General features: G+C 44.6%; 1 protein-coding gene across 2 annotated transcripts; it reads right to left on the minus strand.

The window, feature by feature from the left end:
- Positions 1-685: 685 nt before the first annotated feature.
- On the minus strand, positions 686-22,615 carry WDR86 (WD repeat domain 86). Of its 2 annotated transcripts, none has more exons than XM_027727825.2 (7): positions 22,534-22,615; positions 21,878-22,178; positions 19,002-19,143; positions 17,063-17,492; positions 8,183-8,318; positions 4,060-4,163; positions 686-2,208 (listed from the first exon to the last, which is right to left on the minus strand). In XM_027727825.2, the coding sequence occupies exons 2-7, from the start codon at positions 22,038-22,040 to the stop codon at positions 1,990-1,992; spliced, it is 1,194 nt and encodes a 397-aa protein (XP_027583626.1). In that variant the 5' UTR covers positions 22,041-22,178; positions 22,534-22,615; the 3' UTR covers positions 686-1,989. The 2 variants fall into 2 exon arrangements, with proteins under 2 accessions (XP_027583626.1, XP_039236672.1); XM_039380738.1 differs by lacking the exon at positions 22,534-22,615 and adding an exon at positions 22,396-22,468.
- Positions 22,616-26,594: the final 3,979 nt, after the last annotated feature.

Consider the following 26,594-nt stretch of genomic DNA (forward strand, 5'->3'; position numbering starts at 1 on the left):
CTGTCCATCTCATAAAGGCCACCTACTTAGTGTTGCCCTCAGAAACAAAATACAAAGTCAGCTGCATGGCAAACATCACCCAGCAGCCACCAGCTCATAAACATCTCTCACAGGGCCAGTACTGAGCCACAACCACCGGACTGAGAGCTTTACAGTGGAATTAGGTCTGCACGATGCAGATGACCTCCCATATTAGTCTCTTGGTAGGCATTTCACATAATTTAAATGCTGATTCCTACTAGATGCAGGAATCTGCCACTGAAGAACCACCAAAGCTGCTCAGCAGGAGAGGTGAGCAGGTAGGTGACCAGCCCGACCCACTGACATAGTGTGACCATCTCAGAGTGGGGGGCTTTGGTGCCACCAGGGCAAGAGCTGAGTCATGGCATGTGCCCCTGTCATACCTGCTTTCCCTTAAGTGTCTACTTTGTTTTATGGTTGGTCCCTCCTTCCCCTGATAGGGGATCTGAGCTCTGGCACTCTGGTGACTGGAAGGAGGCAGGACAGCTCCACACATACCTGTTTCCAGCCCCAGCAGTGAGGGGAAGGCAAGAAATGTTTCCAAGAGTTTATTTGGTTTTTTTTTTTTCCATATTCCATCCATCCTTAACTGCTGAGCATCTGCAGCCAGCCAACCCCCTTCTAAATGAGACAAAAAATAAAAACTAGACAATCGCTTGTCTGTAGATGCCACATGTTTATTAATCCATTCTAAAAAAAGAATACAGCATTTTTATCTTGCTGTAGTACAGAATAAATAAAGCCATAAAAATAAAAACATGTGGTTAGGTATTTTTGGACTGGTTCTACAAAGAGCTATATCTGCAAATAGAAAAATATAAGAACCCTTGTTAATTCATGGCTCAGTGGTTATCAGAGAGGGATGAACCTGAAAAAAGACTGGGAGACCTTCTCTTGAGTTTGACTGCTTATCCAATGCTACTAACAACCCAGCAAGACCCAGCCTCGAGAGGAGGAAAGACAGTACATACAGAGCACCCAATAAATCCTGGTTTGCTCTCCTCTTCCATAAAAATTACAATTTGGCATTCCTAGTGGATGTAAGGAAAACCTTCCCCCCTGTAAAGCCAGCCAAGCAGAGGGCCAGGCTACCCACAGAGGTGATGTAGTCACCACCTTCCAACTCCTGCCATGCCAAGAGGAGGCCCTTCAGAGGAGCTCATCAGGAACTGTGCCCAAGGTACATGGGTGGCTGGAAGATCACAACCCTGGCAGCTCACAGAAGACACATGTGAAGTCATTGGTGCTTCCTCTGCTGAAGTGTGAGATTTTAAAAGGTAAAAAAAAACCCCACTGGATTGTTGGGAGGAGGGGAACTGCTGTGTCTTGGCAAACAGCTGACCTTGGTACAAAAGGGCTGAGGTTTAGCTTGTTCTCTGGCTTATGTTTTGTAAAAAAAAAAAAGCAATTAAATTAATTTCTGTCCTACTACTCCCAACTTCCCAGAGAGGTGTCCAGTCTGCTTTAAAGTCCTGCTGCTGAGCCAAACCAACCTGCATTGGTCTCATCAGCCAACGACTGACACAAAGGTCAGCTGTGAAGGTGGAATTTGTAGCTGTACTTGCAGGGCACCTTCCACTGCCACACTGGGCTGAACAGGGGCCATGTGAGTGGGCAACAGGAACAGGGGAAAACATCTCTCATTAGACACTGGGCAGGCAGAGATGTGCAGCACTTCTGTGCCCGAGGGAACTGAAACAAGGGAAGTTCCTAATTGCACACACAGAGGTACCACACCTGAGCCACACTGCTGTCCCTCCTGGCCCCACACCTGCTCAGCTGAGTCATCTGCAGTGACAGGATCTGACAGGAGTCCATCTGGCAGTCACAGAGAACCCTGGCTCATGACGCTGAGGTTCAAGCAAAGCCGTTTCCCATCTCTTTCCAAGTTCTGGTTTACATGGACACAGTGGTGCAGAAAACAAAAGGTTCAGCTTTGGTCACTGACAGAAAGGCCGTTCTGGGCAGTCACATTAGTTCAACAGCCTCGTGTTCCCCGTTCTCCTGCTGTACCATACAGCCCACTTTGTTGTTGAAGAGGCGAGACAGGCTCCCCTTCTGCGAGCTCCTGCCCTGGACAGACCTCTCCTTCTTCAAACGCCGCTTATTTCTCTTGCAGATTCCCCGGATGTCCCAAATCCTTAGTGTGCCGTCATGGGAAGCCGTGTAGAGCAACTCATTGTGGATCTGGAACAACAGGGTCACACTTAATACCAAACTGTACAGCTCAGAATCAGCACCATCAAACCATGAGAAATCAGAGCAAACACAGCTTGATCCCAACACTTAAGGCCTGAGCTCCTGGCGAGAGCCAGTATAAATTATCACAAAGCTGCTGAAGTGGGCTGAGACATTACCAAGTCAGGGCTCATTTCTCAGCTACTTCACAGAGCCATAAAATATAAACAGCAGGAGTTATTTATGACCCAGCCCCACTAGAAAAGCAATGGGGAGCTAAACTCGATGTCAGAGTGGGATGTAGCTGGGGATTTCTGTCCTGGTTTTGATGTTGAGCTTAAGGAGGCACCAAAATCAGCATCAGTGGGCAGTGGGGTGATCAGGAATGCTTTCCTTTTCGCTTCCCTTCTTCCTTTGCAGTAAGTTACAGTTACAAGTCCTCCTTCAAACTCTGTTGTTCTTCCAAACTTGCAGTAATTTGACCTTCACTCCCTCCTGTGGTTTCATTTCTTTAATGAACCATCAGTCTGTCCACCACAGGTGCTCTCAGTCACCAGAGGTGGGTCATGACAGCGAGCACCCTACCAGCACTCTGGCTTACATGAAGCACCACCCAACCACAGCCTCCTCACCCCTCATTAATACACTTAAGATCATATTGAGGCTACCACTTCTCACTCCTCTCTCTTATCAGGATTTTTTGCCTTGTACAGTTGGAAATTAAGTTACAAAATAAAATACAAAGCCAAGCTTTGTCAATACTTAGGGCTGCCCAGAGGGATTCTATCAGTTACCACCCAAATGCACCCCCAGGTGACCATCTGCTACACAACCAGTTGCTCAGTACCCAGGAGTTTGCAATTTAAGACCAACCAGCCACTTGCTAATTCAGAAGAATATAAAAAGACAACCATAGTTACAACTTTGTGTGCTTGAGATCAGCACCAAAAGGAATTTTGTCTCCTCTCTTTTTACTTTGGACTGTCAGCCTCCCAGAAATACTGACGATGTCTCACATTGTTAATCAAAATCCTCAACCTGCAGGCAGCTTTCACTGAGATGCTGATGCAGAGAGATGCAGATTCTTAGAGTGGACACCCCATCCCTGGAAGTGTTCAAGACCAGGTTGGATGGGGCTTGGAGCAACCTGGTCTAGTGGAAGGCATCCCTAGGTGTTCCCTCTTGGAATGAGATGATCTTTAAGGTCCCTTTCAACCCAAACCATTCTGTGATTCTGTGATCTTTGCGTGGCCACCAAGGATAACTAATTCCTCCCCTTTTAAACGCCTAGACAACATGAAAGCAAGTTTTCAGGCACCTAATGAGCTTTTAGAAAATTTTTAAGCCAGTGGCAGAGACTCCTCCATTTGTCTAGCAGGGTGTGGGTCAGATATCACCACAGAGCTGCCTCAGACTTTTTAGGGATGCCATGTCTCAGGATGGTTTTGGGGATGATGGTATATATTATCCTGCCTGGATAAGGTAGAAACTTCTTTTCCTCCTAGAGCACTGCAAACACTTATCATTAGTGTTTTGTAATGGAAAGGGTCTCAGGAGGCTGGAGTCCATTCCATGCCCCACACAGCATCAGTTACATCTGTCTCATTTTTTGTGGCTCCTTGTTTAACCTGACCTGAAAAAACCCCAATCACAGATACAGGGCTGTCCCTGGGGACTCGTTCCGTGGTTTCACTTATTATTAACAAGCTTTTCTAAAATTACATACGGAATATTCAAGTCTTATCCTGGAACAACATCCAGTCCAAGACACACAGAACAGCCAGCCACACACCAATTCCCACAAAGCAAACGAGGAGGCAACGAGAAGGGAGAAATCGCACAAAGAAACCCCTTCCTGACCTGGATACAGTTGATGATGAACTTGTGTCCTCGGAATATCTTCTGCAGGACTCCACTCTTGGAATTGAAAGCTCTTGCACAGGCATCGCCGCTTCCTGTGAACACTGCAACACAACCACACAGCCCAGCACGGCCAGATGTGAGCAGCAATGCCAGGTCAGTTCATGCAAGTTCAAAAATGCACCTGAAACATGCTCACAAAGAAGCATGACATTCCATTTTTGGGGGTTGATTCTCTCCTCAGATAAAGCAGTTCAGATCATTTTCATTTTGTGTTTGTTTTCAGTTGTATTTCTCGAAACACTGAACTGTCTTAAGCCTGAAGTTCCTACACACTCCAGCATTTCACTCCACACACGCTTCATGTATCTATTTCTGCTCCTCTCTGCCATGTTTATTTCCCTGCCTAAACATGCCTCAGTAATCCTAAGCAGGCAATTTATTTCAACTTTGGCTTTAAGGATTTCCACTAAGCCTTCCATTTGTTTTACCACAGTTATTTACGAGTTTACATTCAGTAGTACAGTATCTCCATCACCTCTGCTGCTCCAAGAGGGGCAGGGCACGGGTAAATAAATTAGGCATGACCATGAATTTTGTCTGTTCATGAGGTTTCCTTAGAGGATCTTAACTAGATGTACAAAGAATGACTTCTCAGCACTTCAGGATCTTCACATCAGATCCCCAGAATTGCTGCATTCAGCAACTGTAAGGCAGTGCTGAATATTTAAATTTTGTATTTAACAATATGCCCAAAAAGGAGCCCATTTCTGTGCTTTAAAGGTCACAAAGTCCCTTTACAAACACTCACTTTCCCTCAGTTGACCCAAACCCCTCAAGTTTATCTAGATATAAATATTTCAGAGCAGCAAAAAGCAATATATTCACTGCTCCCTGCCTTTCATGTCTTTGCAAAGGCCACTAGCATGGAAAGATTTTCACAAAACCAAAGTGCCCGAAGACCAAGATTCCTTATCTTTTGGGGGATGTCAGGACCGAATCTACAAAGAGAGGTGAAAAAACTATCATGGCAGTAAATTCAGGACTCCAACGAGACTGGAGGACAGGCTACAAACTGCCATCAGCTTTCCCACTTCGAATGAAACAGCAGGAAGCTGGGAACCTCCCGGGTACTCCTCCAAGAAACATCTGGATGTGGAAGACCGATGTCATTTTATATGGGCCACTATGAATTCAACTGCCAACACAATCCCAAAAAACCACTGTGTCCCACTCTGCAAACGAGTAACAGCGAAGTAAAGCAGGGTACAGGTACACTTTTTTTTCCAGTGAAAGGAAATCATTTAGTTCTGTCACACACATGCAGAAAGTAGGAACCAATTAAGAGCTGTTTTCACTATTCAGCTGTCAGTTTACCTCAGCTGTTGCTATCAGGATTTTTTGCTTTTGACAGGCACCCTTTATGCCTTTTGAACTGTCACTCTAGATTTAGAAAGTCTCTTTGTACTTCTGGCTTTCAAAAGAAGACCTGTTGATCTACCCCAGATTTAGCATTTAAAGATATATTTATATATACCACCTGTGAAATAAACAACAACAAAAAAATTAACAATTAATTTTAGTTTTTTACTTGAATTTCATAGACCATTGGGAGGGAGAACAGTTTTTAAACGTCCCCTTGGAGTTTTTGCAACATAAAAGATATAAACCCCATTAAATTTTAAAGGCCTGTGCACACACTGTAAGGGAGAAATAATCAACATATCATTAAGTAAATTAGATTGAAAACCAGCTGCAATGTTCACCATGCTATTAATTATACAAGAAGGCTGAGGAAAGCCACTGGAAACACATTCTGAGGATTTAAATCTTAGTTCTCAGATCTGTCTGGACTCCCTGTACACTACAAAGCCTTCTTGGAAACACACAATAATGCAAGCAAGCATAGTATATAAATTAATTTTTAAGGGGAAATTTCCTCTTTCAAGAATTAAAATGCATCTAATGCATTCAAACAAGTTCCTAATATTTTTCCAGGGCATTTTTTCTACCCTTCAAGTGGAACAATTCAATTCTCCCTGTTTGACACTTTTAGTATTTTTGCATTTGATTTAAAATGAGATCTTAAATAACTCTGTGAACACTTCTATCACACTACCGGGATGTTCTTCGCAGGTCTGACTAAATGCAACAATATTGCCTGTATTTTAAGGGGGGAAAAAAAAGAGTGTTATGAAAAAAATAATGTGTGTGTGTGGCAGGGGCAGGGTGGTAGGATGAGGGGGAAGAGAGAAAGCTGCAGAGCTGATGGGGGTGGCATAGAAAAACGAAACTTTTGTTTGAGCCTAAACTTACTTTATTCTTTAGGGTGCGGTCAAGTCTATACTGATTGTGTGAAAAGTAGGATCAAAACTGAAAAAATGCAGCTCTGGAGGTCTTATTATTGAAGGAGACAGTGTCTCCATCTCCCACCCAGAGATGTGGATACTCCTCACTGGATCAGGCCAACATCAGCTCAGCACAGTTATCTCACCTTTGGCTAGTCTTGATTAATTAAATGTTTTGGTTTGTGTCTTTATAATTAAAAGGGGGAAAATACACACACACACACACACACACTCTCTCTCTCACAAAATCATTAATATTTTGTCTGCCAGTGTTCATCCTGGATTACAATTTTACAATTTCTGGTTCATTTCCTTTGCTTCCTGCCTGGTTCTTGGACCAGTAATAACTTCAGGGTGCAGCTTAGGCTTAGACCCTTTCCCCTTGGTATTTTAGCCAACAGCATAAGCTGAAACCAGCAGAAATTACAATCTGCAGGTAGGGGAGGATGGGGTAGTTCTGCAATGTAGGTGAGGAGAGCAGAAATAACCATAAATCACAATTAACTATTTTAATGGAGAAAAGTAGTGCTGTGGGTCTCATGCTGAAAGGAAGACCAAAAAAAGGTTTCCTGACAGAAACAAAATTCTACCTCTGGGCTTGGTTACTTGTTAAGTTTCCAAACACAATTTAGAAATCAGTTCAGTTACTGGGTTATAAATGTAGTCAGCCAGCCATGGCAAGTGTGGTGCTAGACAAGTGCAGGTACAACTCTCTGCTAACATGCACCATCTTGCATCTGTCAGCCAGTTATCACCATCACACTGACGTTCTGCCAAAAGACAGATCGAGGCCCAGATAGCAACCATTCATTCAGTGTTGTATGTTCACTTCATAGCTGAAGTACAGAAACCAAAACCAGCAAAGTGTTTTGAAGGTCTAGATTAGCGTAAGACAGCCATGGCCACCCCTAAAGGAGAGAAGTTCTTGGTTTTGGGAAGCAAATGAAGGCACCTCAGGTCTAACAACAGTGGCGTGGTAAGACCAGGATGACACAGAGAAAGCTTCATTGATAAGAACAGAGGTGCTGTTGTGCAACCCAAAACCAGAAATGGAGAGGTGACATGCAGAAGGAAAGCCAGCACAGAGGATTTAAAGAGGGAAATCTGATGGTCAGAATAAACTGTTAAGTCAGCAATAGGCACTTATGTACAGAAACCACTATCAACAGGAGGACTGAAAGCAGTGGAGCTGAGAACATTAGTAAGGCAAGCACTACTTGGCTACTGCAGAAAGGTGGTTTGGGGAACAAATACACAAACCATGACAGGTAAGAGGAAAAGAACTTGTGGAAAAGGAGATAGTGAGAGTCTGAACAGGAAGCCCAACTGTTAGAAAGAAGCAGTGAGCATCTGAGATTCTGGTTTAGGACAGTCCCTTGCACAGTACCTACAAGGCAGCAGAGGCAGGCACAGGGCTGTGTATCCAGCAGCAGCACTTGCTGTCCCCGAGCACACAGAAGAAGCAGGTGACAGACCTGTGAGGTTAAACCATGGCTACACAAACAACCCCCAGACAGCTCAGGATTTAAGCCACTTCTCTTTAAGAAACTGCCTCTTCACTTTCGAGAAGAGAGAGGTGGAAAATGGAGGGAAGATCTAAGCTTCCCACATGGAGCGGTGCAGCAAAGTTCGATACTGAACATAAACATGCTGGAGTTGAAAAAAAAGTGACAATTTCACAAGGCTTCAGAATTACTCTCCATTAACAACCTTTGATCAAAGAGAAACACCGAAAAGGAGACAGGGGGTTGCTGAACAGAGGGAAGGCAACTTACAGATCCCAGCGTGGTATTTCAAAGTGCTAACGCTGTGTTTGTGAGCCTTGTATGTTTGGATTCGCTCCCCAGTGTCAACTAACCAGCACTTCACTGTCCTGTCCGCGCTCCCCGAATACAAGTGCCGGTTCACCAGCTGAAGGGAAGAGAAGAAGACATCAGCAATGGTCCCTCAGGCAGGTTCCCGAGAGAACTGCGCTGAAGTGACTCATCCAAAGTCAGCTTCCAACTCGACAGCAACGGCTGCACCTTGAAACAGAGGGATGGTGAGCAAACCAACCTTGTGTTCTTCACAACTGCTTCTCCCATTCACTTCTGGGCCTTAAAAACAGCTCCCAGCTTTCAGAACATAAAAACTTAGCCCATCTGCTGGCGCAAGCAGGCAGGACTCCAGTGAGCTTAACAATGCTAACCTCGCTTCCATAATTAGCTACATTATTACAGCCTCAAAAAAACCCCAGCAGTGTAGCTTCTGCAAAGCATATTTGACAGGAACTCTTATCAGATTGTAAGTTTTAATTACAACAGAAATTTCAGAACAATTCTGAGTAACAGAAAAATGGTACATTAAAATTAAAATCCTACACACCATAAACCAGGGTTTATATTTAGTAGGATCATACTGCACAAGGTTAGCATTTGGAAACGCTAACTCTTCCTTGAAGCTGTTCTGTATGTTCATTTACACAAGTCTTTTTAGACTGTGTTATTGAATGATGAAATAATTAACCACCCTTTACACAGACTTTTAAACATCTTCAATCAGATTTCTTCTGCTGTGTATTTAAAGTAATTCTGACTGTAAATCCCAAAGAAGATTGGTGCCTCATTCCACCAGTCATCCTGTACCCTGTGAGAATTCACTGGTGGAGAGGGTGGGTTTTATTCCATGACAGAGAATGAGAAAAGGAAGGACTGTGGTTGGGAAACTGAGACAGAGAGAAAATAACTAACCTGTGCAAGATTATAAAACCAACCAGTACACAGTAAACAAACTGTATGAAGCCTGGAAGCTCACCAAGGAAAAACTCCACAGTTGCAGAGAAAAATCTGGCATCCTCTGTATGCCTAATGAAATCAAACTAAGGGTTTTCACAGCCATTGTTATGTAGAGCTCTGACTGCACACTCCTCCAAGTTTCATGGACATGCAGCAACCTCTGTATCAAAGAGATGGAGAGACTGCAGGGAGAACCCTCACCCACCCCCCCTCCAAGAGATGGAATTTACATAAGGAGTAATGATACCTCGTTTGTCCCCCAGACACACAGATCAGAAGGTTCAAATGACCAGCAGTGCACTAACCCCTGACACTTCTCAGGTATCTCCAGGAAACCAAGTGCACAACAAATGACAAACCCACTTGTCCTGGGTCTTGCTCTTAGGGCACTTCTAAGGGTCTGGTTATTCTGCCACCTCAGAAAATTATAAACCTTCAGTCCCCACTCTTTGCATGCTCTGTATCTGTAAGGCTGGAATGATTTTCATGCTCTTCCATCTCCACTCCCAATCCAAAAAGGAATGACCCTGTTCCCAAAAGGCATCATAAGTGAGCTTTGTACAGAACAACTCTGTGCTGTGTTACATGAAACAAAAGGTATTTTAAGATACAAAGCACTACAGTGATGGGACTGTGCTAATCCGCACAAGAAACATATGCAGGCAGACAAGAGCTGGTCACAGCTCCCACCAGTCCAGCCCGAGCAGGGAATGCCACACTTCCTACCAGCAGAACCTGACCCACGGAACAGAATTCATAGCTAAATGCCAGGAGCTTGTGAAACACAACCCACTGTTAAAGGCCAGCAGTACTTTGAAATGTCACTTCCAATTACTTTCAAGCTGTTTTAACAACAGCATTAATGTTGTATCTCAGTGAGGAAAGAGAACGAATGGCCAGCAGCACTAACAAAAACCAAGAGCCACTCAGCCTGAGGAAGGTAACCTGATTTTTAAATTCTAAGCTCGGCCCGAATGGGCATGAAGAGATTTTCATGCTGCACCTGCTAAATGGAAGAGGATTCTTTGTGTTGAGATCCTGCTGTGTGGTTCTTGACCAAGTCTTTGCACTTTTTTTTTTTAACATCTTACTAGCAGCATCAATCCACCCACTGAACAAGGGAAAACACTAAATTACTAAATTATAACTTCCTGCAGGTAAATGCCACTCTGCATTAACAGTACATTAGGTTATGCTGCTTTGTTTCTACATTTAAGTGGGTGTATGAATGCCAAAGTGAAACAAAAGAGCTGTAACTTGCCTAGATTTGCTAATTTGCTAGATATAAAATGTATCAAATGATGTGGGCTTACTTAGATAATTTATAGCACCAGAATTGTAAGAGCCTTAGAATCATAGAATGGTTTGGGTTGGAAGGGACCTAAAAGATCACCTAGTTCCAATCCTCCTTGCATGGGCAGGAACACCTTCCACTAGACCAGGTTGCTCAGAGAGCCATCCAACCTGACCTTGAACACTTCCAGGGATGGAAGTGGACAACCTGTGCCAGTGCCTCACCACTCTCACTGGAAAGAATTTCTTCCTAATATCTAAACTAAACCTATTTTCTTTTAGTTTAAAGCCACTGCCCCTTGTCCCACCACTCCATGCCCTTGTAAGAAGCCCCTCTCCAGCTCTCTTGAAGCCCCTTTAGGCACTGGAAGGTGCTATAAGGTCTCCCCAAAGTCCCCCCTTCTCCAGGCTGAACAACCCCAATTCTCTCTGCTTGTCTTCATAGCAGAGATGCTCCAGCCCTCTGAGCATCTTCATGGCCTCCTCTGGAACCCCTCCAACAGGTCCACATCCTTCCTATGTTGGAGACCCCAGAGCTGGATGTAGCACTCCAGGTGGGCTCTCACGAGAGCAGAGCAGAGGGGGAGAATCCCCTCCTCGACCTGCTGCCCACACTGCTGTTGATGCAACCCAAGACATGGTTGGCTTTCTGATGCCCAGCCAGGGATCTGGTGAGATGGCCAGCACACCAACCATCTTCATTCAAAGCCTCTGTGCTACCCAGGCTGCCCCATTATACACATATATGCACCTTCCTCCCCCTCACCAGTTCAAGCAGGTGAGCACAGCAGCAAGAGATTCTCAGCCTTGCATGGAAAGAGAAACATTAACAGGTTAAACAATCTACCACATGCCATAGACTGAGCCTGCAGCACAGCCAACAGCAAAACCCAGCACAGGCTCTGACTGTCACACAGCCTCTCATTTCCAGGGTATTTTTATAAAACAGAGCACGAAATGGCTATTAGTGGAGAAAGCCATCAAGAGCTATCAGCTCAGGCTGAAGCTGCAAATCAGATCTGCCTAAAGTGATGTGAAAGGCATAATCTCATCTAAATTGGTGCAGATCTGTGCAGCTAAGATAGACCTTTACAGTCACTGCAGTCTGGGGCACAATTCATGTCACCCTGAAGCACATCTGAAACAGACCACACCTTAAAACTCACTATTTCTTCCCTCAACAAGGACAACCTCCTCAGCTGTAGCCAAATCAATTTAGGCGAGATCACTCCTCCTTTACTTGACTAAAAGTATGCCTAGCTTACAACTCCAGCCTAAGCTACAACACTTCAGATGTATTTAATCAAATTAATAATAGTCACTTACTGTTTCCTTAGCCAAAATACTTACAAGCTGGCCCCAGACTCTGTGGTTTAAATGTGATCAGTAGAAATGGTTACAGTATTCCAACCTGCGACTGCCTGGAGAAGCAGTGATGTTTCCAAAGCTGTATTTTCCTTGGCTGGCTTTCGAGCACTTTGTTCACTTTGACTAACTGCCCAACAAAGCTCCTGACGTGGAAAAGCATGGTCAGGCAAGGGCACCTGCGGCAGAGTGGACAGCACAGAACAGATTTGCAGCTCAGATACTAATGGGCTGAGCGGACATTTCAAACCCAAGTAGCTTCCAAAAATTTTAAAACCTGGTGACAGTCAGATGCCCAGTTCTAAAGCAGGAAAAAAAAAAATCACTGCATTGATATTTGTAATTCTGGACTGCTAATTTTTCTTATCACTCTGAGACATTTTGCTTTGAACCTGATGAAACACTGAGACACATGAATGGAGCAAATTTGTCTTAATCCTCAGACCAAAGTATTGGAGATGTTCAGTCAGACTGCTTGTGACTGGTAAAGTAATAGCAGTAGCAAAATTCTAGCTGTAAATGCTGAAGTAGTTACAGATTTCATTAAGAAGAAATGGTTGTATCCCCCAAACACAACAGAATTTTAATTAAAAAAAAAAGATTATCATATCCAGGGTTGGTCTCCCAAGGCAATCACAACCCTACTGCTCCACAAGCTCAGATGAACTGAATATATGCAGCAGCTTAAGACAATTTTTACCAGTAAGAATGCCAAAAATATCTGCAAAGAGCTGTTTAACAGGTATTTCAACCTTATAGGAATGGACTTCGCCATCTCAATTAACCTTTGCTGTAAGAAACAATTTAATCCTCAGCCAAGGAGAGGCAATTGGCTCCCCAGGGAGATTTGGGCACATCCTCTTTCTGAAGGTCACTACACTCAGACTTGACCCCAGGAACTTCAGGATAAGTTCACATCAGCAACCACGTGTCCCACCACCAGCTTGTTCTCCTCATGGAGGTCAGTGTTCCTACAATCTGCCAGCTGGGTCTCCTATTCACAGCCACTTCTAAGCTAAAAATCACCAACTTGGACCAATCTCCAGTTACAACTATGTAAGCTTCGGCCGCGTTAAGACTTTCAGGATCCCATTCAAACCACATTCATTTTAACGAGCAAACAAACTCCCTGCGGGCAAGAAATTGTTTTTTTTCCTGAGAATCCATCTAGAACGAGCTCTCTGGTCTGGCTGTTAGAGAACATTTTTCAGCCTTTTTTACTGCAGTGCAAAGCAATGGCCCTAGAAACATGTTTAGTTTCTACAGGTGTTGTACACATTCACATTCCTCTAACTCACATCTTCATCCTCTGATGCTACAAATGCAACCACAGATTACAAAAAATGTGTGCACTTAATTTAACTGATGTGGCAAGAAAACATTTCTGTCCCCGTGATCACAACATAAGCAGAGTCCAGGCAGTGGCTTTGTTCAAAGCATTCTTTTCTTCTAGTCAGCTTTAAAAGGCAACTGAAGGGAATGGTCCAAACAAAGGATCTTTTGCGGGAAAACCAGAAACAAGTCCTTGCCCACTCATGTTCATGTTCTTCAAAAAGAAGTTTCCCTGTAAGAATGTTTGCTGTAGGATCCAAGCTAAATTCCAAGCTGGAACATTTCTCTCTGCCAGCTTTTGGCAGCAAAATTTTGATAAATACTCAGAGGCAGAACAATCAGCGAAGGACAAAGCAATCCTTGTAAACAGTTTGCAAAGCTACTTCCGAGGCATTTAGGAAAACATACACAAGTAAATATTTAAATCAGGGTTATTCAGCCTTTTGCAGGCAGTCACATTAATGAAAATGGGTGTTTGATTATTAATTGCAAATACTGGTCTTTAGCCAGGCCTGAAATTTTTAAGTGGAAGGACAAGCATGAGCTGTGATTACACTCAGCCCACCCTTGCTTTTTCCCCATCACTTCCTATAAAATCTCATTATTGGCTCTTACATGAAGAGGGAGCACTCAGAACAGCTGCTGTATTTCATCTGCCAAGTGATCAACACACTGCAGGAGGAAGAGAGTGAAGAGTTCTGGCTGCTCCACCGTGAGTTACCTTGCCTGACTGTGAAAATCAAGTAATCAGTGCTGCCAAAGCACCTACCATGGACACAGTTTCCACTGCAGATAGGTTTTGCCAGGAGACTTTCCACTCTCGGTCCAATTTAAATAGTGGAAGGAAGACAAAAGCAGCATTAGAACAAGCTGGTACCTGCAGCAGAGCTCCTTTGGCAGCAGAACACCCACAGTCAGTTTGGTTGGTAACTCACCTTCAACAGACTGACCCCAGCTGGGACAGCAGGACCAGCCCTGGGGAATATGAACAACTCACTCTCTTCACTCCCCTGTCCAGAACCACCAAAGACAGGGGAAAAGGGAAAGCCTAAAGCTCACCAATGCTTTTCTTTTCTGCCATGCTAGATTAGAGTTGTTCCCAGGCTCCCCTAACTTACACTAGCCAGCAACAACACCTAAAGGATCTCAGAGAAACTGGGGAACGTTCAAAATCCAAACATGCCTGTGGCATCAGCCCTCTGCTTTCCACAATCCAGCTCTGCAGGAAACAAGGTGGATAACATGGGTGTGCTTTATGGCTATCCACCCAGAAAACTCCTTCAAGAAGCTCCAGGAGTTTCCATTCACGGCTACAGCAACATTATTGGTATTTACTGGAAAGTAATGGGAGAGGACTGGAACAGGCTGGACCTAATTTGCACCAGTTCAGAACATCCCAGGGCATTCCCATTAATAACAGCTTTCTAAAGTTGGGGAAAATATGGTCTCAGTATCCAAATTTTTCCTGATCTGTGTCCAGGATGAAAGATCATACTGAGCATTTCTCAAACTTTTTGAAAGGTCATCCTCCCTTAGGGATCTTTATTTGAATAAATAAAATGAAAATAAGTCTTCATTTTTCCTTTTCCTTTATTTTCCCCACACAAGCATTATACCACCCAGAGAACAGGTAAATGCCTTAAATTCCTGGTACCAGTTCAGCTCCTCCAGGACAGGGGAGTGAAAATCTGCTGTAATTAGTAGCTCACTTCTGCCCTGAAGAAAATTAATTGCTGTCAACAATTAAAACTGTCTGCTGGCTACTGTGAGCAACTCACAACTACCTCCAAGTCCTTCCTGACTTGGAGTTTGAAAAATACCATCCCAACTCACTGCCACAGATTACAACACTGCCACTAAGATGCCCATGGCAAAAAAGGCTCCAAGAGCTTTTTGAGAAGAAATCAAAAATAATAAAAAAATAAACACCTCTTTTCAGGAAGTTTCCTTTCTGTTGTAACATCTTTGTATGGATTCTGGTGATCGACCCCTTCCTAAAAGAATGAAAATACCATGTGGGCTGTGCTGAGAGGCTGCCAAGTGGAACAGAAGGGACAGTGTTGAACCCAGTTAGGCAGAGGGAGGAATTAGGAAAGATCAACAGCCTAAAGCTATTCAACAGCAGTGCAGTGACTGCTTAAGCTGGGATAACTTTGAGAGGCCTAGACACTAAATGCTCTCTGTGGGGGCCTATATGTACCTCAGCTGGACTCTCCCAGCCTCAAACACCAGCTGGTGATGAGAGAAGTGAGGGGCTACCAGTTACTCACAGCTAGAAGAGGATTTGGCCAGGACTGTTGCCAACACGGTCTTGGCAGCAGCAGTCTTGTGTACTCTGAATTGTTCAGGTTTTCCAAATAGATGTATTGGTTTTGCTTTTCTTCTCCCCTGCAAGAAGTTCTGTTTGTTTAAAACCATTGTTTAATTCTGTGCTCACAAGCAGAGAAGCATTGCTCATTCCTGAGCACTCAAAGAGCGTAATTGAATTTCCCAGGCTTCTGGGAGAGGGTCAAGCCAGTTTTGTGTAACAATTTTAGCAAGAACCCAATTAAATTAAAGCAAGCTCTGTTGTTGCCAATCTGTGCCTTGGAGAAGGGCTACAACTAAACAACAAAACATAGCATGACACTAAGAACAGCCACGGATTTACTTCAGCATCCTTCAGATACGTTACCACAATATCATAAAAACAAGCTTTAACACCGAGAATTTACCCAAGCGAGACAAACATTACTCCAGGGCAACATGATTTTCTGTGGGGTTTTTTTCCCTTTCTAAAGCTGAAGAAAACCAGTATTCCTTTGGTACTCTCAGGTTTTTACTCTGCTAGTGTCAGCTGTGACTACCTTCTCTAGAAACAAAGGCAACATTTATTAAACAGCTATAAAAAATACATCCTGTAGCCTCTGTAAAGGAAAAACACTTAAGGACAACAAACACAAACAAGGAGAACAGCAAGAAAAACTGAAGTCATTAACTTCAGTCAGACACACGCATTTATGAACATTTATGCTGACCTGAAACTAAGTTACAGACCATCCTATACTCTCTTTAAATACACTATGAGCATTTTCTGGTGGATAATGAGTGCACAGGGTAAGTGCTTGTGCGATAGTTCCCATTTTGCTTCATCTGCCTAACCTCCTCCTCTTCCCTGCATCATTAACAAATCTGGCAGCATTCACCTGAAAAATACTGCAAACGGGAAAACAGAGTATGGTTTTTCAGATCACACTGCGTTTTTTCCCTTCTTTCCTTCATCATTTCCTGATTTGTCTTCCCCATGCTCTACTTCTCTTTTCCATTTTCCTTGCCCATTTTCTTGTCTTGGCCATCTCTTTCTCCCTTTCTTTTCTCAAGTTGTGTCTGTGTGGCTTTTAATGTAGGATTTCTTTCACCTTTATGCTTCCTATTATCTTTTGCCCACAACTTTGTGTTGGGTTTTGGATTGTTTGTTTTTTTTAAGTTTTCAGGTTTACTCTGAATTTTTTCCCCCCTCCTCTTTTTAAGTTATCGGACCCCATGACTGTTTACTTGGTCAGGTAATTTTCTTCAGAGCGTGGTGATCCTGCCTACACAATCCTACTCAGATGAACACTGCACCCAGAAAACCTACTCATGAGTTCCAAGACCTAGGAGGATTTAAACAGATACTGAGCTAGAAGTTAGACCAGGACAGCCACTAGAAGCCAAGAGATCAGAAAGTCTTTTAGGAAAGAGGATTTGTCTCAAGATCAGAGAGCACTATTATTTTGCTATTACATGAATATTTAACCTTACCATTTATAACCTGTCTTGGAAGAGCTTCTTTATGAATGAAAAGACAACGGAGACCCACATGAGTTAAGACATGGACAACCCTTTCCAAAGGCTCTTGCAGAGAGCTCTTACCTCCAGGCAGATTACTGATCCTTGGTGCTCTTTGAACACTTTGAGCTGCTCACCAGTGACAATATTCCAGGTCCGAATGGTGTAATCCGTGCTGCCAGAGAACAGCTCCCTGTTTGGTGCGTCAAGTATAAGGCACAGGACGGCCCCGGTGTGTCCCAGCAGGGTCTGGTAGCAGCGCCCGCTGGACACCCACCAGACCTTCACAGTGCAGTCGGTGCTCCCTGTCACCAGCAGGTCTCTGCTCACCCTCTCCTCCTCCTCTTCCTCCTCCTCTTCCTCGAGAACATCCCTGGAGGAATAGTGAGCTAGAGTCAGGACACAGTTCCGATGGCCCCGGAATTCCTGGATTTGTTTCTCCTTGTCCACGCTCCAGCAGCGGGCCGTCCTGTCGTAGGAGCCGCTGAAGAGATAGTCTTTGGCAACCAGGATCCTGCAAAAAAATAAAAGGTTTTGTGCATGAACAGCATCATTCTTTTTATATAACCATCTTTTGTCACAATTTCAATGCCAAGCACCCTGAAGCATGAAAGAGTAGCATGAACACCACATACATAACCCCAATTCAGTGGTTTTAGAAACTGAACACTTCCCTGTTTCTCATTTTAAAACTGAGACCCCCTTATTCAGGTACATATATTGCTACTTATATTTTTACACTATAGCATTATAACTTTGGGCATTTGTGTTTTGGTAAAATTCCTTCCAGCAGGGATTATGAACTTTCATAAGTTACACATACTAGCTACAAGTTTGATGTGTTGTTTGGTTTCGTTATTTTTTTTTAAATAACTCATTCTTGCCAATTACTCTTTAGTGTTCCTTTATAAAAAAATTATTTATAAACTAACCTATGATAATAGCTTGGAAGTAAAAACAGAAAAAAACCCAAAACACCGAAAAAAACATTCCAGGAACCTGAATTGCAACTGACCATGTGCAAAGATAACCACCTTTCCATCATCAAATAAAGAGAGCACAAGAAAAAAAAATATACCCCTAATTTCACTTAGCTCAGGATCTCAAAAAAGGTAAAGAAAGAGTATCCCATTTATTACATAATTGAAGAGCAAATCAGAGATTACAGCTCAGGAATTCAATTTGCTGGACCTCCAAAACACTGAGTTGTAGCAGCACAAACATATAATAACAGAAAAATCTCTAGAGTTCATATTTCCAAACCAGAGACAGGGAACATCCATAACCTGCCTTCTTTGTCAGCTGAGTTTGGTCCTCTGGAACCTTTCAAACAGGCAACAAAGTCATATGAATAGGGAACACATTTCCCATTTGCTGATTCGAGCAAAAATCAGGCCAGTGCCAAAACACAGAGCCAGCCTTCCTAACTATTTACAGAATCTTGCTACACATCATATGTGTTTTGAGTTTAGCAAGGAACAAAAAAACCCACTCACCCACCAGAAAAGAAATGTTAAAAAAATACCAATCTTTTACTGCTCTATTTGGCATTAATTAAATCCAGTCCAACTATTAAGAGGCACTTAAAATAGACAGGCCGATCAGCCACCCACAATTAATTTAATAGTTTCATATTAAACTTAATTTGCACAAACAGTAATAAAAGAAAAAGCCCTGACTTTATCCCTCTTGCCAACATAAAGACTTGACACAATGTTTTTAAAATCTATTTATCAGAAGCATCTGTTATCAATTGGATAATTTCTTCTGGAATTTCATTCCTAGCCCTGGATCCAATCCCCCCGCTGTTTGCCTTTCATTTCTCTCCTATCTGCTGTGTATGTCTGTGTCAGCACTGCTGTTAGGAAAACCAATCACTGCAGCACAGAACACACGTAGCACGAACTCAAAGGTTCACACAACCCGTTTTATTAGTGAAGTAAATGGAGAACTGCAGCAAAATGACAATACAGGTGTGATAACAGATTACAGGGACGCAAGGGGAGAGCCCCAGGGAACCGACCTGTTCACAATTGACGTGTGGCCTCGGTAAATGGCCAGGCACTGGCCCGTCACCACATCCCACTTCCGAATGGTGTGATCCGCACTGCACGTGAAGGCAGCCTCGTTTTCCAAGTGGCAAAAGGTGATGTAACTTTCGTGTCCTGGGAATAACAAAGGAAATAAATCTGATCACTCTGCACGCGAGCAGGACTGACTAGTAGAGCCCTTCACCTCGACTAAAAGAAAAGTAAAACAAACAAAGGAATGAAACTCCGGTTTTGGATGCAGCACCATGTTCTTCACACTTGAGGATTTCTATAAAACAGAACAATTTCAAGCAACAGCAGAAAAAGGCACTGAAATCAGGATTAAGTGAAAGAGTAAAACAGTACAGTTCCACCAATCAGGTAAATCAAGCAGCATTATAGAAACATAATGAGCTAAATTAATATCAATAATAAAACTCAGACTAATGAAGTTTAAAACCAATAAAAAACTGGCTTATTTTTTTAATAAAGAAATGCTTTTGCTTTCTTCTTGTGAAATAAGGGGTAAAAAACCCAGCCCATTGATTTTCAGGATACAAACAGCCAAAAATTAAAGCATCAAACTCTGAAAAAAGGAAGCAACGTGAGACTTACCAGCAAGTTTAGTTTCATTGTCCAGGCAGAATGAAATGCAAGCAAAAAAATATGTCTGCTAAATAGTTAGCCAATACTTTCCCCATCATGACTAACGACATGAATAAGCCCCAAACTTTTCAAAGTATCAGTATACCTTTAAGGAGATGACACAGAAAGACAGAATAAGAGCACAATTGTTTATAAAATATTCTGAGTACACTGGGATTCTGCAGTTACAATAAAAACAGACATAAGCACTGCTCTAAAGATGTCATGCTGACAAACAGGGTAATGCCAGCAAAGAGGAATCAATACTACAACCTCAAGCTTTTGTTGTTGCTTAGCAAGACGTGTCATTTTTCTATTGTAACATTAAATGCACTGCATTTGAAAATCACCTTAGGATTCAAGTCCCAGCTTTGCTCAAGATCTCTTGTGTGAAATTACTGTCACCTATCTAATCACTCTGCTGGCATTACTTTGCATTCTTCTGTTCTAACATTTAGATTGTAAGCTTTTAGGACCAAAACTGCTTCCTCCTAAGTCACTATCACAAAAGTGATAGTTATGGTTGAAGCTGGTGGGCCCTACTGTGATTTAAATACTATTCTTTGAGGAAAAAAAGAAAAAACAATCTAAGAAGGACAAATGTGCTTAAAGAGAGACAGATGGACAAGGGTATTAGAAAAACAGAATCATGTTGTAAAATAAAGAGATGGTAAAAAAAAAAGGGAAAGCAGACTGCCCAGTAAAACAGTTTCACTGACTGCAAAAAGCAGATTTCACTACAACTGCTGTAGTTGAAAAGCCTTGTTGCAGTTCAAAAGCAGACCAGAATCCACGTTAGAAACATGTGGCTGGTTTCCGCTACAGCAAATTCATCAGATGCCAAAAATTAAACAGATCACCAGGGCTATAAGCAAAACTATACTCATAGTTGTGAAACTTTTTGCAAAGCAGCCTAAATGGGACAGGTTTCAACCACTGGATTTTTTTTCTCACAGCATCATGTAATCCTGCTCTGAGATCAAAAAAGCATCTTGGTTACTGCACTAAAGTCTGCCAGTCAGATTTTAACTCAGTAATACTCGACCCACACAGAGGATGCCAAAACCCCCTGTGGCAGACAAGGTCTGGTGCTGGTCTGGCCAAGAGCAGCCACCACACATGTCTGTTGGTTGTGCTGTGGTGGAGCTTGAAATTGTGTGATAGACACAGGTTTATCAGTAATTATAGCTTGTAAAATGCAAATTTACACATCAACTGTGTGTGTGCACAAATATAAAATACATACAATTATCTGATTCAAACGACAGTTCACAAACCACCCAGCCAACCTTCTTTAGAGTTTACCCCAAACACTGGCAGCACATAGGCCAGATTCCATAATAATGAACATTATCCAATACATTTCTCTTTCTAGTTAAAAGCTAATTAGTGGTTAAAAAGGATTTCTAAGCCTAAATCAAATGCAGCGAGTTTTCCAGAAGTTAGAACCATGGCAGGATGTGGGGAAAAAGACAATACTCCATAGTGAAAAACAAGGAACCAAGCAAACAAACAAGAAAATCACAGCAAAAACAATCAGAAATTCCAAACTTAACAGCTTTATTTTTTTCTGTACTAAAAGAACACGAGTGAGAAAACAAACATCTTCAGTGCACATCTGACTCCTGCATGACTGTACTTTCCACAGAGTTTTTCTTTTCTTTTTAATTGTTGATATGCTAGTCTAAGGGTAATAAATTGTGTTTAAGATGCAAAAAAATTTCAATTAAAAAGAAACCCAGCAATTAACATTTCTGTGTGTCAACTGGGGGAAGGGGGGGAATAATCTATTTAGTAAGGTTTCTTTCCAGACTTCTGGATCAAGAGGTTCTAAATAAAGACTGTCTGGAAAATGAGATGATTAAAAGGACAAAAAAAAAAGAAAAAAAAAAAAAGAGAAAGTGAACAACAAAAAGTCCATATTTCTTCAGGGTGTAAAACAGAGAGCTCCCAGAAAGAGACAAAACTTAAATGACTGCTACATTCCACACGCTGAGATAAAAGGATCCGTGCCTTCAGTAGCGCCGGTAACCTGCTTGGGGTTGAAACAGCTTCTGCTTAAACGTTACTGTAACAAACACCCCCCAAAAAACCCACAAAACAAAACAAGCATGATTTTGGCTGCCCGGCAGGCTGCAAGGACTGAAAGCGACCGGGACGTGCTGTGTGGCCTGTGACACACTTTGGGCTCAGATCCCAGGGTTAAGAAGAGAAGCTCCCGTACCTTGGAAGTGTCCGTGGCACTGGCTGTCGGCGGTGCTCCAGAGCCGAGCGGTGCCGTCCTCGCTGCCCGTGAGCAGCCGCTGCCCGTCGGGGCTCAGGCTCAGCCAGTTGATGCCCCCTTGGTGATCCGTGCAGACCTTCACGGCCGAGCCGCTGTTCCCCATCCCGGCGCTCCCGGCGCTGGCCGAGCCCGCGGGGTCGGATCACGGGCGCTCCGCAGCCCCGGGACCTCCAGCCGTGTCCCACCGACCGACTTCTGCCATCACCTCAGCTCCCAAACATCAGCAGGATAGTCCGGACTCCTACACAAGGACACAAAGGGGGAATGGGAGGGTAAGTTAAATCATTTCATCCCCCCGTGGATGCATCGCTTCCTCGGGGTGTGTTGAAGCCACTGAGAGCCTGTTTCCCCGCAGGATCCGAAGCCCTGAGGCGGCAGACGGGCCGGGGTATCCTCTCCATGGGCACCGAGGCACGTCCAGCCCCTCGGGGGGTATCGATCCCGGGCAGTACCGCTACCTGGTGCCCTCACCGAGGCTGCTGCTTCTCCAGCGACCTCAGGGATGACTCGGAGCACGCTCAGGCGGCCCCCCAGCGCCCCAGGGCTGCCGCCATCCCTCCCGCACGGCCCCCCGGCACCCCCGCCCCGGCACTCACCGCCCCGGACGCGGCGATCCCGCGTTCGCCCTACGGGGAGGGGGAACCTCCTCTGGCCGGGGCGCCGGAGCCGCCGCCGGGCCGAGCGCGGGGTCCCCCCTCCGCCGCCGCCTCCGCCCCGCGGGGAGGCGGGCAGGGCTCCCGCCGTGCCCCCTCAGCCCACCCCGGGGCGGGCCCTCACCCCCCGCCCCGGCCCTGCCTCCATTACCTCCCGCTCCATGTTCCAGCCGACTCCCCCCCGCCCGCGCTGCCTCCTCGGTGCTGCCGCGTCCCCCTCATCCGGAGGTGCCCCGCAGCGCTGCCCCTCCGGGACGGCCTCCCCCCGCACCGACCCCCCTTCCCGGGGGAAGCGGCATCACCGCTCCTGCCGCGGTTCGGTCACGGGGGAGCGGAGGGGCGGGAGGGTCTGTCCCGGCTGGAGTCCCCCTGACAACCACTCCACGGCCGGAGGGGTCCCGCAGCACCTCCCCATCCCCGGCGGAGCCCCCGGGCTCGTCCCGAGGGAGGCATCGCTTCCTGCCGCACGTTCGTTCCCCCGGGCTCCGGCCCCGCTGCCTCGGGGGGCACCGGGGGCGTCGCGTTTTCCTCCATGACCGGTGACTCCCAGGGAGAGACTGAGTCTTGTGCTGGGGGCTATGGTGAGGGAAACCATCGCCTTTTGTTTCTCCTCTCTCCCCCCTCCCTGGACGAGCTCCCGCCCCGTTTCTCCACGGGAGCCCCGAGCCCCCTCTCTCGCTCTGCCCCTACCTCGAAGCTTTCGCGGCTGTTTCTTGTTAATGTGGCCCCTCACCCATCCATCCCACGGGCAGGGCTGCTGGGGGGCCTTTGTGCTGCCTCAAACTGCTTGTACGAGGGTTCCGACAGCTGCTCCAAAGTGGGGCTCCGCTGCCTTGGGACTGATCCGAAACATGGGCTGAAGGGTCCTGTCCACCGTGTAACTAAAGGAACGAAGGATAAATCCACCGGGCAAACTAATGTGGAGGGGACAAGATCCCCCAGAAAGGCAGCAGCAGGGTCTGATGTGGTTTCCTCCCCTAAGAAATGAGGGAGCTGCAGCTCATTTGCTGCTAAAAACATGCCAGCAGCCGTAGGATAAATCACAAAACCCCGTTCTCCTGGCTCATACCCCGTTGGATCAGAAAAGCACCTTTCTGTGTCAAGTCACCAGCCTCCAAAGGAGCCCACTGGCTCCATAATCGGGGTCCACCAGGCACTGGCAGCGATTTAACAAGACACCAGCCCTGCTCTGGCACGATGCCCCTCAGCGCGTGGGCCGTGCAGAAACACACGCGTTAAACGGGCGCTGCATGGGATGTGTTATTTTGCACAGCACGTTCTGGCAGAGGCCAAACAGGACTAATATGTCACACCCAGTGCAAACACGAGGTGATCCCGACTCAGCCGGTGGAGGAGCTTGCAAGACGGAGCTGCAGATTCGGGTTTTGCAAGGGTCAGGTCGAGCCCCGTGGCTTATCGTCCCCAACCAGCTCTTTTCTGAAGGCAGGCACTTCCACACAGCCCTCGTGAATTCGAGAAATTGCCGAGAAGTTTTGGTGTGAGATGTGAGTACTGTGTTTCTTCCCTCTGAAAATCACATTATCCGTGAAAAGATTTTTTTTTTTTTTGGACATGGAGGCCTGGGAATCGGCTGCTCTCAGGGAGTGTCCCTCACCATCTGCTCGTACATCTGTCAAATCCACTCACAAAACCCCTGCCCAGAGTCCTTGCTCGGGAAACTGTAGGATAGATTAGCACTCCTTTTTATTTTCCTGTGCTGCTATGATGTGAATGCAAGGAAAAAATCAGATGGAAGGGATATTTTGTTAGTTTCGAGGCAGGTCTGCACATTTTAAACACGCACAGTTTAAATCTCAAGGGGAGTCAGAGCTAGAGGGGAAACCCTTGGCCACAGCTCAGTTATGCATCAGCTGTGGGAGCAGAGGGTGTGCTGGTCCTCCCCCCACACACCCCCTTCTTAAAGCCTTTTCAAGGTTTTTTATTATTATTTCTATTTAATATTTCCCTCCTGTGGTGACTAATGAAAACATCTAAGCTTTTGAATGTTTTCATGAATATTTATTCATTTTCTTGAGGGTTTTTTTAATTCCTTTTTTCCGTCGGTTTTATCTGCCTGAATTTTAGATAAGTTTTCTTTATTACATTTGTATTCTTGTGGGTTTTTTTTTACTTGTGGGACAATGAGGAAAGTAAAAGAAAATTATCTGGTATTTGATTTTGCTCCTCAGGGCCCAAATCCTGTAACGAATCGTCCTTCATCCAGACACCCAAGGATGTGCAAGTATGAAACTCAGCGTTGCTGATATACATTTCACTTGTCATTCTACAACAATTTTCTATTAGCTGTGTAGATAACTACAGATATGTACATACACAGATGCATGAGCTGCTCCTGTAACATCTAGATAATTATAAAACCTTAAGAAGGCTTCTAGATATCTAGGGCTGGATTCACAGTACACAGTGGTTATTGCTAAGTTTGGAGTCAAGTTTAAACTCTTTTGGCAGGCAGCAGACGTAAACGAAGGATGTAGAGTTTAGATGAGCTACATTGTCCTTTGGAAGGGGAGGGAGGTGCCTCTGTCCTTCACCACGGACTATGCCAGGAGTCCAGCATCAGGAGGCTCCTAATTCTCTTCGATTAAGTAGAACAAATTGAGACCTTATCTTTAAAACATACCTTCATTCCAGCAGAGGTTCAACCTGCTCTCATATCTCTGATCCAGAGACAACATAGTGCAGGGAGATTCTTGAAGTCCTCCCCACAAGACAGTAGTGGTCAGGTGCAAAAGCCCCTACGAGCAACTTCATCCCAAATTATCTGTTTTTCGATTCACCTGCAAGACCTTCAGACACACAGCATAGGCTCCCAGGCCTGAGAAAATACTAAGTCAGCCTTTACGTCACCATCTGCACTGATACAAATGCTGAAGAACACTTTCCTTGAAAATATTTCAGTAATGATGCAAATGCTTCCAATAATTTTACTGATGTTGTTTGTGGAGGAAGGAACCCAGGCAGCTCCTCCATGTTCACCTCCCCCTCCTGGGCCCTTGGGTATCTGGATGGATTGCAATGGTCTTTGATGGACAACAAAGGCTCTTTGTTCTGTCAAAGAAGCAGAGAGCCAGAGAGCTGGACCAAAAACAAAAGAATAAAGTGTGCAGCAATGCAAATGATCTTTCTTAGAGAATTAACCCCTTCCACCATCCCAGCCCCTCCGCATTCCCTACAGAAGGGCCTTTCCAGCTGCCAGCGTCTGTTCACTTTCATCCTATAGCTCTGCTTTGGGCTGTCAAGTTCAATCACTGTCAAAATTGCTGATAATTAAGTATTACCTCCTTCTTCACCTCAGAAAATTGTAAAAGCCAACTAACTCTCTTTAAACTACTGTAAAGGGCCTGGAAGATCAATAGTGGCGTGGACATCCAGCCTTGGCTGGGTTTTTTTTGATTTAACCACATCATTATAGCCAATGAGAACTGTTAGACTCAAAAGCATGTTACAGTGGTGTCTCCAGAGCCAAGGTCCTTCACTGAGCAAACCTAAGAAAATTTTCCTGGTAAGCTTAAATTTGATTTTAAAATCAATCCAGTCACACTGGTACCACATAAATAAAATTTAACCTTAAATAGATTTAAATGTATCTTCTACTGGTTTGATTTAATTCAAAAAATGGTCAGCATCTAAGTGGCTTCACTTGCATTGAGAGTTGGCATTGTTGAAGGCAAATTAAGTTCACATGGGTTTAATTATCAAAACTCAACCACATGCAGCCTTACTTTGAAGTGAAAATGGAGGAGCAGAAGTGTTTGAAAGCAAGGGTTTGTTTGATCCACCACTGGAAGCAGAATTGGACAAGCACATGTGCAGGTACACAGACAACTGTAGTATTGGCAATGGTACTAGAAAAAAACAAAATCTGTTTTGGGAGGTGTGTAGACCTTCCCCATCCGCCTACCTTGGAGTTTTATGCGTTGTCCCAGGGTCATCCAAAAGCTCTGGACAGCACTGCACACCATCTGAAGCTATCCTTTCAGACT

This window comes from Pipra filicauda, unplaced genomic scaffold, assembly GCF_003945595.2.
Source record: "Pipra filicauda isolate LSUMZ 115617 unplaced genomic scaffold, ASM394559v2 scaffold1_size10287979_pilon, whole genome shotgun sequence".
NCBI lineage: Eukaryota > Metazoa > Chordata > Aves > Passeriformes > Pipridae > Pipra > Pipra filicauda.

What these genes read in the sequence shown, in the direction of transcription:
- WDR86 (XM_027727825.2), bottom strand. Translation starts at nt 22,040, where the DNA reads ATGGGGAACAGCGGCTCGGCCGTGAAGGTCTGCACGGATCACCAAGGG. An exon ending in GTGCCACGGACACTTCCAAG is followed by an intron (nt 19,144 to 21,877) that starts GTACGGGAGCTT and finishes TGTTATTCCCAG; the next exon opens with GACACGAAAGTTACATCACC. An exon ending in GAAATACCACGCTGGGATCT is followed by an intron (nt 4,164 to 8,182) that starts GTAAGTTGCCTT and finishes GTTGTGTTGCAG; the next exon opens with TGTTCACAGGAAGCGGCGAT.